Source organism: Chiloscyllium plagiosum, unplaced genomic scaffold, assembly GCF_037043375.1.
Source record: "Chiloscyllium plagiosum isolate Xiang-an unplaced genomic scaffold, Cpla_swu_hap1 HiC_scaffold_33, whole genome shotgun sequence".
NCBI classification, from domain to species: Eukaryota; Metazoa; Chordata; class Chondrichthyes; order Orectolobiformes; family Hemiscylliidae; genus Chiloscyllium; species Chiloscyllium plagiosum.
The window spans coordinates 22583262-22599162 of record NW_028270171.1 but is presented as its reverse complement, the minus strand read 5'-3'; the positions used below and the strand labels follow the sequence as shown (position 1 = coordinate 22599162).

The window sequence follows — 15901 nt, the reverse complement described above, 5'->3', positions numbered from 1 at the left end:
GGTTGTACCTGCATCCATCACCATCATGTCACCTGTGTCAATTTCAGCCTGAGTGACCTCCCCATTGAGCTGCCCAAGACCACTCTAAGACTGATACTTAACTCTGGTCAGATGCCAGTGATCCCAGGGGACAGCTTCCTTAACAACTCCAGTTTAATCTCACTGCAGCTCCACAACAGCAACATTCAGCAGATCAGTCCGGGTGCCTTCAAAGGACTGAGCAAACTGAGGACTCTCCATGTTGTGGGCAACAACATCGAGACGCTGCCGACTGCAAGTTTTGGGAATATAACTGGTTTGAGGCTGCTATACTTGCAACACAACCTCATTGCCAATATTATGCCAGGTACACATGACCATTTCATCCAGTGACCTTTCAATTATTATTAAAAAGGATGAAGGAACAGCATACTGTACAATAACACATTTGTACAGTACTTCTAACATTGTGCCAGCTCACAGTACTCCAGGAAAACATTTGACACCATGGCTGTGCTCACGGATGGCTGCATTTATGCTATTGGGCCCATGGGATATCAGAGTCTGCTAATATTTATCCCACACCATGAAACTGGCTGCTCAACCCAGTTTCATAAAAACAGTTTCCCTACAATAGCCTGGGGAAAACCATTGAAGCCTCATGTGATGCTATGTCTGCAGAGTGAGCCTTGGAGAGGAAATGGAAACCAACACAACCTCTCATGATCTTTGCACATTTGCCTCCCCCTACCCCTCCCAAAATAAAGGACATTCCCTGGAGATGGTGGACACTTCCCACACCCTGAGTTTCACTTGGTTCTTAGGTCCACAACAATACCTCCACTCTGAGGTGTTCCTGAGCTTGAAACCTCAGAGCTGCCCACATTGACTGAACTATCAATGGTGACATCAAGTTGGTCCCACTGTCATCAGCTCTGGTCTTGGGGTCTGTTTTTTGTGCCAGGTTTCCAATGCCTTGATAACATCCAGCCCCATGTGTCTGCTGCAGTTTGCAGGGTTGCTACACCAGCTTAGAATCCTCACTAGGAGATCAGGACTCCGAATCCTGGCAAATCTTTTGTAGCCTCACGAACACAGATATTCCTTGGGGATGCAGGAGGCATAGACAGAGTGAGAGGGTGAGGAAGAAAGAGATGTTACTGAAACTACCATCTTGCACTTACCAGAACAAATGCAAGAATGCCAAAATTCAAACAAATCACAACAATTTCTATAATGGGAGAAAAGGAGGTTGATTGGTTGTTAAATCAAATCTTATATATCATTGAGAAAGCAGGCGAGTATGATCCTTTTGTGGGATAGTGGGTTACACAACTGTAGACATTAAGTCCCTTCACTTTTTAAAAAGATTCATATGGGATATGGGCATCACTGGCTAGGCCAGCGTTTATTGTCCATCCCCAACTACCTAGAAGGCAGTTAAGAATCAACCACATTGCTGCGGCTCTGGAGTCACTTGTCAGCCAGATCAGGTAAGTACGATTGTATCAAAAACAGAAATTGATGGAAAAACTCAGCAGCATCTATGGAGAGAAAGCAGAGTTCACATTTCAGGTGAAATTCTGAAAGAGTGTCACTAAATCTGAAATTAATTCGACTTTCTCCCCACAAATGCTTCAAGACCGATTAAAATCTTCCAGTGATTTTTTTTTTTAAAAACTGACTTCCATCTGCAGTACTTTTTTTTTTGTTTGATGATGAATATATCTTGGTTTGAAGAAGCCAAATGAATCACATTAAAAGCTTTATGGCTGTCTTAATTCAGAGCCAACTTGTTAACCACTCTGCAGAATTCACAGAATAAATGCAAGAATGCTAAGTTAAAAATCACAGAGTCATAGAGATGTACAGCATGAAAACAGATCCTTTGGTCCAACCCGTCCATGCCAACCAGATATCCCAACCCAATCTAGTCCCACCTGCCAGCACCCGGCCCATATCCCTCCAACCCCTTCCTATTCATATCCCCATCCAAATACCTTTTAAATGTTGTAATTGTACCAGCCTCCACCACATCCTCTGGCAGCTCATTCCATACTCGTACCACCCTCTGCATGAAAAAGTTGCCCCTTAGGTCTCTTTTATATCTTTTCCCTCTTGCCCTAAACCTATACCCTCTAGTTCTGGACTCCCCCACCCCAGGGAAAAGACTTTGCCTATTTATCCTATCCCTGCCCCTCAATTTTGCAAACCTCTAAGGTCACCCCTCAGCTTCCGATGCTCCAGGCCTATTCAGCCTCTCTCGATAGCTCAAATCCTCCAACATCCTTGTAAATCTTTTCTGAACCCTTTCAAGTTTCACATCTTTCTGATAAGGAGACCAAAATTGCACGCAATATTCCAACAGTGGCCTAACCAATGTCCTGTACAGCCGCAACATGACCTCCGAACTCCTGTACTCAATACTCTGACCAATAAAGGAAAGCATACCAAACGCCTTCTTCACTATCCTATCTACCTGCGATTCCACTTTCAAGGAGCTATGAACCTGCACTCCAAGGTCTCTTTGTTCAGAAACACTCTCTAGGACCTTACCATGAAGTGTATAAGTCCTGCTAAGATTTGCTTTCCCAAAATGCAGCACCTCGCATTTATCTAAGTTAAACTCCATCTGCCACTTCTCAGCCCATTGGCCCATCTGGTCAAGATCCTGTTGTAATCTGAGGTAACCCTCTTTGCTGTTCACTACACCTCCAATTTTGGTGTCATCTGCAAACTTACTAACTGTACCTCTTATGCTCGCATCCAAATAATTTATGTAAATGACAAAAAGTATCATTTGGATGCGAGCATAACAGGTACACAGTTAGTAAGTTTGCAGATGACACCAAAATTGGAGGTGTAGTGAACAGCGAAGAGGGTTACATCCGATTACAAGATCTGGATCAGATGGGCCAATGGGCTGAGAAGTGGCAGATGAAGTTTAATTTAGATAAATGCGAGGTGCTGCATTTTGGGAAAGCAAATCTTAGCAGGACTTATATACTTAATGGTAAGGTCCCAGAGAGTGGTGCTGAACAAAGAGACCTTGGAGTGCAGGCTCATAGCTCTTTGAAAGTGGAGTTGCAGGTAGATAGGATAGTGAAGAAGGCGTTTGGTATGCTTTCCTTTATTGGTCAGAGTATTGAGTACAGGAGTTGGGAGGTCATGGTGCGGCTGTACAGGACATTGGTTTGGCCACTGTTGGAATATTGCGTGCAATTCTGGTCTCCTTCCTATCGGAAAGTTGTTGTGAAACTTGAAAGGGTTCAGAAAAGATTTACAAGGATGTTGCCAGGGTTGGAGGATCTGAGGCTGGGGCTGTTTTCCCTGAAGCGTCGGAGGCTGAGGGGTGACCTTATAGAGGTTTACAAAATTATGAGGGGCATGGATAGGATAAATAGACAAAGTCTTTTCCCTGGGGTCAGGGAGTCCAGAACTAGAGGGCATAGCTTTAGGGCGAGAGGGGAAAGATATAAAAGAGACCTAAGGGGCAACTTTTTCACGCAGAGGGTGATACGTGTATGAAATGAGCTGCCAGAGGATGTGGTGGAGGCTGGTACAATTGCAACATTTAAGAGGCATTTGGATGGGTATATGAATAGGAAGGGTTTGGAGGGATATGGGCCGGGCACTGCCTGGTGAGACTAGATTGGGTTGGGATATCTAGTCGGCATGGACGTGTTGGACCGAAGGCTCTGTTTCCATGCTGTGTACATCTCTATGACTCAAATCATTTATGTAAATTACAAAAAGTAGAGGACCCAGCACCAATCCTTGTGGCACTCCACTGGTCACAGGCCTCCAGTCTGAAAAACAACCCTCCACCACCATCCTCTGTCTTCTACCTTTGAGCCAGTTCTGTATCCAACTGACTAGTTCTCCCTGTATTCCGAGATCTAACCTTGCTAATCAGTCTCCCATGGGGAAACTTGTCGAACGCCTTACTGAAGTCCATATAGATCACATCTACTGCTATGCCCTCATCAATCTTCTTTGTTACTTCTTCAAAAAACTCAATCAAGTTTATGAGACATGATTTTCCCACGCACAAAGCCATGTTGACTATCCCTGATCAGTCCTTGCCTTTCCAAATACATGTACAGCTTGTCCCTCTGGATTCCCTCCAACAACTTGCCCACCACTGAGGTCTGGCTCACTGGTCTATAGATTCCTGGCTTGTCCTTAGCACCCTTCTTAAACAATGACATCACGTTTGCCATCCTCCAGTCTTCCAGCACCTCACCTGTGACTATCGATGATACAAATATCTCTGCAAGAGGCCCAGCAATTACTTCTCTAGCTTCCCACAGAGTTTTCAGTTAAACCTGATCAGGTGCTGGGGATTTATCCAACTTTACCCCTTTTAAGACATCCAGCACTTCTTCCTCTATAATCTGCATTTTGTAAGATGTCACCATCTATTTCCCTACAGTCTATATCTTCCATATCCTTTTCCACAGTAAATATTGATGCAAAATACTCATTTAGTATCTCCCCCACTTTCTGCTGCTCCACACAAAGGCCGCCTTGCATGATAGGGCAATATAACTTATTTAAAAATGAGGGATGTTATATATATTATGCAGTTATGTATAAAAGTTCGGAAGTAAAATATGTGCAGGGGTTTCAGGAGGAAACATTTCATTGGTGCACCAAGAGAAGAATTGGCCATGTAAAACAACCAGTAGGAACGTCTAAGTGATTTAGGAACCTGGAGCAAACTTGCAATGATGTCAACAAGCTACTCCTCACTGGCCATAAATAGCCCATGATGGGCAGAGGATAAAGAAGAGACAAACACATGGGGTAAACTGACAAACATTAGGTAGTAGAGTTTAAGAATAGTCCTTAAATGTATTAAATAGTGCTACAAAGAATCCCAAGCCTGAAGACCTTACCTTCTCCCCAACCAGACTGTATTGAACCCAGATTCAAGGATGTGGGCGTAAAACTATAAAAGAGTGTAGTCTAAACTGGGGTCTTCTTCTGTACTACCAGGTTGCTAGATTTAAACCACAGAATTCTCCTTTGTTGAAATGTCATTAGTCTAATGTCACAGAATGACTTTTCTTTTTCTAACTCTTTACCCTTGTCCCCCTTCCCCTCAACAGGTGCATTTTCCTCTTTAAGAAATCTGATGACTCTTGACCTCAGCTACAACAATCTCGTCGTTCTTATGGACCAGATGTTCAGAGGTCTTAGAGCTCTGCTCTGGCTACACCTCGGCAACAACCGTATTGCAGTCATCTCCTCAAAGGCCTTTGAGGATAACCTGAGTCTGAGGTTGCTTAAACTGGACAGCAACCGGCTGACTGCAGTGCCAACCAAAGCCATGCATTCCTTCAGTAGACTCAGCAGCCTGTCACTAAGCAACAATATCATTCCCAGATTGAGTTCTGGCACCTTTGGTCCCGGGTTAAGATATCTGCAGTCATTGTATTTGGACAATACATCTTTGGCCGAGATTTCTTCAGGCGCCTTTTCCATGTTTCGAAACCTGAAAGCTCTGAGCATGAGGAACAACCGGTTGGTAACTCTCAGCTTCATTAAATCTTTCGAGTCCATCAGGTGGCTCAGGTTGGCTGGGAACCCTTGGAAGTGCGATTGTGGCCTGCGCTGGCTCCGGGATAGGCTTCTGAGACAGAATGCAAAGGATCAGGTCAAGTGTATTTCTCCTAGTGGCCAATCTGGGAAACTTCTGGTCAAAGTAGAGGTAAGAAAATAGAGATCGCAGTTACACAGTGTACTTCACCAGTTCAAGGTGTCACAAGTCTGACAGCCAATGCAACACTTTTTTTTGCAATGTTATAGTTTAGGAAATGTTGCAGCCAATAAGTGCACAGCAAGGTCCAGTAAACAATATGATAATGATCAGCTAATCAGCTTTTAATTGTTGGGATTGAAAGAGAAAGTGTGTCAGATCTCAGGCAGAACCCCTCTGTTTTTTAAAATAATGCAGGGGTTACTTCTAATGTACACCTAAAAGGGCAGACAAAACCTCAGTTTAAGATTGCACTGGAAGATGCCTGACAGTGCAATACTCCTTCAGTACTCTATTTGGTTGTGTCAGTCCAGGGTTCGTGCTTAAATTCCTGGAGTAGGACTTGAACCCATCACCTTCTCATTCAGAAGTCACAGGTATCAGCATTAGACCAGGAGCTAAGACTGCACAAAGGGCGAACTCAGGAGCAGTGTAACATGGGGGTATATCAAGGTATTCCACTCAACTTCATTGGGTTCTGAAATGGCCAAATCCCAAGGATTTTTGTAGACTTTGCCCTATGCAGGCAGAGGTTGTTTGAAGAATTGAATAGGTGAGTGGTTTGGCAGCTTACACACTCCCTCCAATGTCTTGAAGTCATTTCTACCTATGCCTGAACAATTCTAATCCACCTCAACATATCTAGAACTCCTGAAATGTGTTTTCACCATTTTGATCGATCATGAACTAGAGTCTTGTACAAGTTGGCAGGTTATAATTCACGTATTCAGAAATGCTTTGTGGACTTCCCTAATGTTTCAGGGGTACATCAGCCTCTAACCAGCTGTTGCAGAGGCAAGTCATTAGCTTTTCCACCTCCTGTCTGTACCAATCACGTGGGTGCTGTGAAACAATTGCGATTTTTGGATTTGCAACAGGACAAAGTGTAGAAAGGATGAGGAATCTAATTTGATCCACTGCAGACAGGAGGACAATTCTGACAAGGGAGCAATCAACACAGGACTGATGGCATTGTTTCACATTCTCCACACACTAAGTACAGATTGAACATTCATAGGGAAAAGAAGTCCATCTCAAAGAATGATACTTCTTCGGTTTTGTACTAAATATCCAAAGATTCTAAATTCAGTGATGTGCAATGAGGCAGACTTGATTAGAGAGTTTAAGGTGAAGGAAGCCCTTGGGGCATCGACCTTCATATGACAGAATTCACTCTGCAGTTTGAGAGGGAGAAGCTGGAATCAGATGTATAGTATTACAATTCAATAAGGATAACTTCAAAGACAACGAGGGAGGAGCTGGCCAGAGTTGAAGGGCAGCTCAGCAGAGAACTCCTAGCAATGGCAGGAGCTCTTAAGAGTAATTCAGAAGACAAAAAAACAATTCATCCCAAGGAGGAAGAAACATATTAAGGGAAAAATGAGGCAACCATGGCTGACAAGGGAAACCACGGGCAGCACAAAGCAAAAAAATGTCTTTAAAAAAACAGCAGAGGACAACTAAAAACAAAGCAATTTGAAGTGTGGGGGGAATTAAAGGAGGGTAAGCTAGCTAGTTATATAAAAGATTACAATATTTCTTTTTTAAAACGTATACAAAAGGCAAGGTGGATATTGGAGCACTTTAAAAAGTGCTGGAGAAGTAGTAATAGGGAACAAAGAAATGACAGAGGAACTGAATTAGTACTTTACATCACTTTTCGCAGTGAAAGACATCAGTAACATATCAGAACTTAGAGAATTGGGCAAAGGTGAGTGTAAAGGTCATGAGCAAGGAGAATGTGCTGGGGAAGCTAAGAGATCTGAAGGTGAAAAAAAAACCAGACGTACTGCACTCTAGAATTCTGAAACTGGAGTTACTAAGCAAATAATGAAAGCATTCAGGAACCACTGAAGTCAGGAAGGGTCCCGGAGGACTGGAAAATTGCAAATATATTGAAGGGGGGAGTGGGGGTAAGGGAGTCAGAAGATGGAAGACAATAGACCAGTCAGCTTGACCTCAGTTGTTGGCAAGACTTTGAGACAATTATTAAGAGGAGGTCATTCCTGACAAATCTGTTGGAACTCTTGGAGGAGGTAACACGCCAGTTAGACAAAAGGAGAACTAGTGGATATGATCTATTAGAATTTCTTGAAGGCCTTTGACAAGGCCTTATAGGAGGCTGCTAAATAAATTAAGAGCCCATGATGTTAGGGGAATGTTCTGGCACGAAGAGAGGATTGGCTGACTGGCAGAAAGCACAGAAAGTGGAGATAAAGGGATCTTTATCAGGATGGTAGCCAGTGATGAGTTCCGTATGGTCCATGTTGGGAACCACAACTATTCACGTTACACAATGAACTGCATTTTTGCTAAGTTGGCAGATAACACAAAGATGAAGGGACAGGTCATGTTGATGAAGTGGGAGGCTGCAGAAACACTTGGGCAGGGTAACAGATTGAACAAAGTAGTGACAGATGAAATACATTATGAGAAAGTGCAAGATAGAAAGAAGAGGTGTGGACTTAAAATGTAGAAAGGCTTCGGTAATCTGAAGCACAAAGGGAACTAGGAGTCTTTGTTCAAGATTCCCTTAACGTTAGCATGCAGATTCTGTTGGCAGTTAGGAAGGTAAGTGCATTGTTAATATTCATTGAAGAGGAATAGAATACAAGAGCAGAAATGAGTCTGTTTAAGGCTCTGGCCAGACTGCATTTGGAATATTGAGAGTATTTTTTGAACCCTGTAAATAAGCATGTCTTGGTCATAGGGAGGTTTAAAAGACCAACCCCAAAAACAAAGGGGTTGTCATGAGGAGTAGTTGAGGACTCTGTCTGTATTTGGGAGTTTAGAAGATTAACTGAAACTTAGAGAATATTGGAGAGAGTGGATGTGGAGATGACATTTCCACTAGCGGGGGAAACTAGGACCTAAGGATACAGTCTTGGAATGAAGGCATGATTCTTCAGAACTGAGATTAGGAGGAATTTCTTCAGTCAGAGGGTGGTGACTCAGCCTCCTGCAGTAATAAGTCATTAAGTGTCTTTAAGACAGAGATAGATGGGTTGTTAACTAGTAAGGGGACCAAGGGTGATGGGAAGAAAGCAGGAGAATGGAGTTGAGAAATATATCAGCCATGACCAAATGTGGAGAAGACTTGATGAGCCAAATGACCTAATTTGGCTCCAACATCTGATGGCCTTAGGGATGTGCAAGTTCAGTCAGGCTGTTTGCCCGAGTTATGGGAACCAGAATCATATTCCCCAATACATAACAGATTTAGGCAGGATTTGATAGGGATTTTGAAAAGAATCGATAGGAAAGAGAGAGACAGATTAAAAAAAACAATTCAACTGGTGAGTGAAGGGCAATGGATGAAGAAGAATATGCAGGGAAAGGCAGCTGAAGGCATTGCCACCATTGGTAGAGTAACAACAAAAATTTCAGGGACTCACTTTTTTATTTTTGCTTTCAGCAGTCATAATTTAACATTAGTTTGTCAGCATATGTTTGTTATTCAGTAGTCAGATATAGAGGCTATGATCAGGTCTAAGAATCATCAAAATGTTAAGGAAAAAAAATCTGTGCAAGTAAGGTTGTAGTTTGCCCAATGTAGTATGCACACACACTATCAATAGAGGTATAGCCAGTTTCCTGAAACCTAAACAAGAGCACTGAGCCTCAAAGGAGAAAGGGTTGTAGTGGTCATTTGCTCATCTTTGCTGAGACTGTGGTCAACTTCTTTCAGTACCATGTGCTCCTCATTGATCACTGGTGTGCAGATCTGGAGTAGTAGATATTGGTGTGTCCACAGCAGATGCCCCAATCAGTACTCATGGAGCAGATTCTTTGCATTACAAGTTGTAGCTAATTTAGGTAAGAGTGCAGTTTTGATCTCATCTGAGAATGAGATGTTCTGACTTGAGCGAGTGCAAAGGTTTACCAGACTGATTCCTGGGATAGCAAGTCTAGCATTTGGGTGAGACTGGAGCAGTTAAGACTACATTTGGAAATGAGGGGAAATTAGAAGAATGAGGACAGGTAGGGGATTCTCATTGAAAATGAAATTTCCAACAGGATTAGATAGGGTAGATGCAGGGAGAATGTTCTTGACTTCAGAACCAGGGCCAGTGTTTAAAGATAAGGGGTAGGCTATTTAGAACAGAGATGAAGAGGCATTAGCTATCACAAGATGTCCAGCATGTAAACAGACTCTTTGGTCCAACTTGTACATGCTGACCAAATATCCTAAAATAATCTAGTCCCATTTGCCAGCACTTGGCCCATATCCCTCCCTAGCCATGTACCCATCCAGATGTCTTTTAAATGTTGTAATTGTATCAGCCTCCACTGCTTCCTCTGGCTCATTCCATACATGCTCCAGCCTCTGCATGAAAATATTGCCCTTTAGGTTCCTTGTATATCTTTCCCCTCTCACCCTAAACTTATGCCCTCTAGTTATGGACTCCCCCACCCCAGGGGGAAAAACCTTGTCTATTTACCTTATCCATGCCACTCATGATTTTATAAAAAGAATTTCATGGAGGACTTGGATATAATTCTTAGAACTAAAAGGATTAAAACGTATTTGGAGAAAGCAAGAATAAGGTAATGAGTTAGATGACCAGCCATGATTATATTGAATAGTGGAGCAAGCTCAAAGGGTCAAATGGCCTGCTCCTATCTTCTATGTTTCTTTCTAACACAGCTTTAACAGTTTGTTAGCTGTACAGTTTCAATACTTTTAAAGAGAGAAGATAGCCAGGGAAATGAATCAAAGAACATGCAGACGGAGAGTTGCACAATGGGCTCGAGTCCCACAAAAGAATCTGCTGGCCATAAAAGAAGTGTTTTAATATTGCTAGACAAGGGATTGCCAGCCTGCAAACCCTTCCAGTATGTCTAATGGTAGGTGGTAAAGACAGGAGCGTTTCCTGGTCAGTCATTCTGCAGAAAATAATGGTAAAGCACACGGAAATGAAAACAAACAGTTAGGGCTAAAACAATGGCACAGATCAGTTGAGCTGAGTTTCACCCTCTGTAAATTCACTGTAACCTTTAATAACTATGTTCTCTTCCTCAGCTGCAATATCTGACTTGCCCTTATAATCCATATGCTTCTACCACATCATCTCCAACGGCCATGAACCACAGTGCAACACGCCAAGTTACTGCTCATGCCACTCCAAACGCAAGCAGCAGTTGGACAACACCAAAAGCAAACACTGAAAAATACAACCCCCATGAATCCTGACCCATGTCTCTCCAACAGGATCACAAAAGTAATTCCAAGTGAAGTCACCACAAGCTCCTTGCTGGTGAACTGGAATGTTCCAGAAGTTTTGGGTGATGAATACGAAATTTGGTACAGCACTGGTACGAAGATGCAAAGCCTTCGGATGATTGGTGGGGTCAGAGAAGTGGAGCTGACTGAGCTCGATGCTGGAGCATTTTACAAAATCTGTGTTGTGCCTCTGAGTAGCTTTATCAATAAATGCACTCAACCCACTGCCAATCAATGCACAGTGGTTCAGACCTTGGGGCTGCTCAGCAGCCCTGAAACCATTCAGTCTGGGGACAAGGGACAGTACATAATGGGAACAGGGATCAGCATTACGATTATACTGTTAATTATCATTGCTTCAATTATTGCCTTCAAACTTAAGTCAAGAAATACTGGTTTCCAAAGACATTATGATGAGGATGCATCTAAGTATGCTTATTTTCAAAATGTTCAAAGTAAAATAGACTTTGATCAAATTAACAGTGGTTATGAAAACATCAGCGATGAGGACAACATGTAATTTTCTTCACATGGTTCAACTTGTGAAGTTTGAATTGGACAGTCCGCTGGAACATGGCTAGGGATCACACGTATATATACTCCACTAACTTGAGCACGTGGCTCTCTCATGGTATCCTTAATTGGTCTGAATCTGATTGACATACATCAGTGAAGAGTAATTGGGTAATCCTTAACCCTGCTCAAATGATTTAGAAATTTACTCCTGCATTGATCCTTTTTGCTGGCGAATCATCTTTACTTTGACAGGAAAAAACCAACGTTACTCTGATGATACCATATTAATAATTTGCCACGGCAAACATCCTTCAATACATTTACTGCTATATTGATGAAAAGAAAGGACTTAAGAATCAATTGCTGTAATGTTTAGATTTTCCTGCCTATATATATCCAATTAACATTTCGATAATCAGCTCACTGCAGTTTAACGGAACTTCCAGTGTGTAAATTGGTTACCATGTTTCCAACATGATAATAATAATTATTCTTCTTTTAAAAAAAAGCATTGACTGAATCGATTTCAAATGTCGACGTCATGAAAGATATCCCAGAAATACAAAATTCATTTTTAATCTGGTGGTGCTGGGCTGAGTTTAGACCCAATTTCTTGTTAATGGTATAAGTAATCATGTTAGATTAGTCACCATAAAATGCTTTTCTGCCATGCATTTTGGTCATTATGCTGACCTAGTCACAGAAATTAGGCACTCTATGTTGAGAAAATAGTGTAGCTCGTCATTCAGCTGGGAGAAACTGCTGCTGCAGCAAAAGATTGACAGGGCTAGAACTACTAAGACTGTTCAAAACATGCTGACTGGCAACCGATTTTAAGCACAATGCTGCCAGACTTGCTGAGTTTTTAAAAGCACTGTCTTTAATAATCTCTAATGTCCACAGTATTTTGTGATTGTGCACTACAACTGTTTGCTGTCACTCAGCCAATGTCATATCCTTGGCCCCACCAGCCCCTTGTACGTCATGGTTTTAATTTTACCAACAAACCTAGCACATGACACTATCAATCGCATTTTGGAAGTTAAAAGCACTATGTGGACATTGGAAATGTGAATGAACAACAGGAAATGCTGGAAATACTTAACAATACACATTTTCAATTATTTTAGAATTTCAAAATAAAATGGAATAGGGATAGCAGAGTCAGGAGTGAAAGACAAAAGAACATTAAATGCACTCAATTACCTAAACCTATAGGAGACAATAAATTATTGCCATAACATTACTACTAGTCCAGCAACATTACAATGATTTCACCATCTCTCATTCCTAGTAGTAATGACCCCAGTTCTGAGTTAATTTATTCTTACACTCTCTTGTGCTTCTTTGCCTTTTATATAGTATGGAGACATTTTGTAACCACCAGGTGAAGTGTTTAAGTAGGGCTTTTGCAACCAAGCATCTTAAACAAGACTGCTTTTGCTGCAGTTCATAACCTGAGAAAATGTCCTCAAAGCTGTATCAGTCTCATTAGAAAAGGAAGAAGAAATATGTGGATTCATACAGCATCTTTATCACCAGAAACAAATCTCAACCCAGTTCAGAGTTTTCTGAAGCAGTGACATAGTGCAGTCCACACCAGTTCCAACTCTTTAAATATCAATTAAAACAAATAGTCGGTTAATTATCTTTTAGTGATATTAACTAAGAATATGTCGGCTAAGTTGCCAAAATAATTCTGTTGGTCTACAAATAAAACCACGAGACCTAGAATATGCATGTGATTAGGCTAACAAGCTCTCAGTAATTGCCGCTGCGAAAAATGCAGCACTTCCTTCAGTACTGCATATGCCCATTAGCAAACCAGATTAATGAACTCAAGTGGGGAAACACACACCTTCCTTCAGAGTCACTATATTCTATGGTACAGGAAGTGTCAGAGCTAGCGTGGGAGTTGCCTCCTCACCTTTGAAGGTACAGATTGTGTCTGATGCGGGAAGAATAAGGAAGAAACAAAAACGAATTGAATATTGCAGACCATATGGAAACATTTCATCTTATTCAAACCTAGATATTATGAACATAGCTGGCCCTGTAGACTAAATTAAGCTTAACAGATAAAAGAACAATAAGGCCTGCTTATCACCCATCATGCCAACAGCCAATTGCAGTCTAAAATTCTGATCTTTTAGGCCTGGCCATCCTGATAATGTGTTTTGGTCGACAGGTACATCACACAAATTGTGACATACAAGAGATGAACACATTACCTCTGCTTCCAGAGGTGCACACGTGCACCCTTACATTACTGCTCAGGCCAAGGTGAACAGGTGAGAGATACAATGCAGTTGTGTGCGCCGCTCTCCTAAGACAACACAACTCAAAACCCCTGATTTTCCTAAGCTACTGTGAATCCTATTTAGAATCAGCTAAAATTTCCAAACACCACCTCAACCTTTTATCTGCCAGGCCTTTATAAAAAGAATTCAACTGGAGCAGTTCCCCTGAAGATCCTGGATAATGGGTTCTTTATTGTTAAGAGTGCAAACAGTTATCTGGAACAGAAAATAGATTGGGGGTTTCAGTGCCTAGTGGTTTTACGAGTTGGATAATCCAAATGAAGTAATATTAAAATGCTTCTTCAAAGACTGGGATAAGATTCAGTCCATCTCCTTGAGTACCAATGAGTTTTCCTACAGCTGCTTTCAAATCACTTATGATCAGACTGTGATGTTTACAAGTCTGTTTTTCCTCCTGCATCCTTTTAAATCTTAAAACATCACCTCTTGTAAAAATTATCTGTTAGAAAATGTTCGGTTATATAAGAAGCCCATCAGTGCTCTAATTTTTTTCTCTTGCCCCAATCATAACTCAATTCTTTTCACCAGAAGGCATCTATTCTTGGCAGGATATGGCTCTGCAATAGCCTGCAGATTCTTGCATCTCCCTAAGTAGCCATGGTTTGGTAAACTTAGCACTGGTGAGTTATTCAAAGATAGATCTGTTTGCCCCGCACTTACCTACCTATCTCCTAGACTGAGATGCAATATCTTTATTCTGTAGCATTGAGTCACAAGGACACCTTTGACTAATTAGTCAATTAAGAGAAAATTGTTTTAAATTCTTTTTTCCTATAATTTTTCAGGTGTTGTGGTGGTGGTGGTAGTGGGGAATCAGGCAAACAAAGATTAAAGTCCTGCTGACTATGCAGACCAAAACCTACAATTCCCCAGACAGGAAATCCTTGGCTGGGACAGTGAAGGTGGAGAAGGGTAGGTGGCACAATTCTGCAGCAGCCAACAAGCCCTTTCCATTTGATTAAATGATTTATAAACTGTATTAGCTGAACAGTTATACAAGTTTGGAAGAACTTTATGAACACATTTCCTTCAAAGTCTGTACACAAGTTAGCAGATGAAGATGACAGCATCAACATATTTCAGAAGTGGGATTGAGGTACCAGCCTGTAGATTTTCAAATATGATTTTCTCTTTTTCCAGGTCACCAGGCTCAAATAGGAAGCTGAATAATGTGAATTGTGCCCACTCAATTTCATAAAGCATCTCACGAAAGAATAAAGGGCCAAAATTTAAGCTAAAGCACATGTTACTTGGTTGTTCAAAGCCACAGAAATTTGGCTATTCTCCACTTTTTCTCCTAACACCAAAATAGGCAAAGGAAACACAAGGCAAGTCATCAACAGCTTGCAAATCAGTCACTAAAAACTGGTTCCAATTTCGCTTTCACTTGTAAGCAGCCGAAAATAATCTGGTCAGAGCTGAGCTGACTGCAAACTGTCAAAAGGCCATGAGGTGCAAGCTGGACTGAAGCAAAAGATCCAGTCTGTAGCACGAAGAAAGTGAAGCATTGAACACTGTGCAGCCCGATGGGCATTTTTACAGCCATTCCTTGGTAATGCATAGATAATCCCTCCAGTCCTGTGTACTTCTCTTGTTGCATCAGCTCCCACATCACAGGGATGGTATTAAAGATTCTGCATAGTCTCCAACAAAGTGTATTTTGCATTTTGGCAGGAGTCAAAAGCATGATTGTGTCTACATTAAAAAGAAAATTTGAGTGAGTTCAGAGCAAGACTGTGATTCTAAGTCTTATTTATCATCGTTCTCGCACAATGCAGGAGACAGATTAGATTCTTGATTTTTCAAAATTCATTGATATGAAACATCATTTTAAAGCAAGTTCAAAACTAGGCTATGTCTCTCTCACTCTGATAGATGGCAAGTCTGGGTATGCAGTGTCAATTTGCTACTAAGGAAAAGGGGCAGTGTCAATGGCAAACTGCTGCAAGCCATGATCCAGAGACTGAAAGGAGCATGAAGGGAAGCACTTTTGTCCAGGTACCTGCTAATAGTACCTCGCCACCATTCACTACCAGTGCATTTAATAGTGGCATGCTGCTCTCAGTATACATTAGGTACTGCCCTTTGAAATGGCAG

The 15901-nt window shown here is 41.6% G+C and overlaps 2 protein-coding genes across 6 annotated transcripts in view; one reads left to right on the top strand and one right to left on the bottom strand.

The window, feature by feature from the left end:
• Nucleotides 1-3: 3 nt before the first annotated feature.
• LOC122542295 (uncharacterized) lies at nucleotides 4-11551 on the top strand (the record flags this gene model as incomplete). The annotated part of the gene is given in 4 exon segments (XM_087978054.1): nucleotides 4-346; nucleotides 5094-5695; nucleotides 10767-10909; nucleotides 10911-11551. Coding segments are annotated over 4 exon segments (1665 nt in total), but the record flags the coding sequence as incomplete, so codon positions are not given.
• rangap1b (Ran GTPase activating protein 1b) overlaps nucleotides 9125-15901 on the bottom strand; it is a 61360-nt gene continuing 54583 nt past the window's right edge. For all 5 annotated transcript variants that reach the window (XM_043679893.2, XM_043679898.2, XM_043679895.2 and 2 more), the window contains one exon: nucleotides 9125-15499. In XM_043679893.2, the coding sequence (XP_043535828.1) occupies nucleotides 15430-15499 (70 nt within the window). In that variant the 3' untranslated portion in view covers nucleotides 9125-15429. The remainder of the gene's footprint in view (nucleotides 15500-15901) is intronic.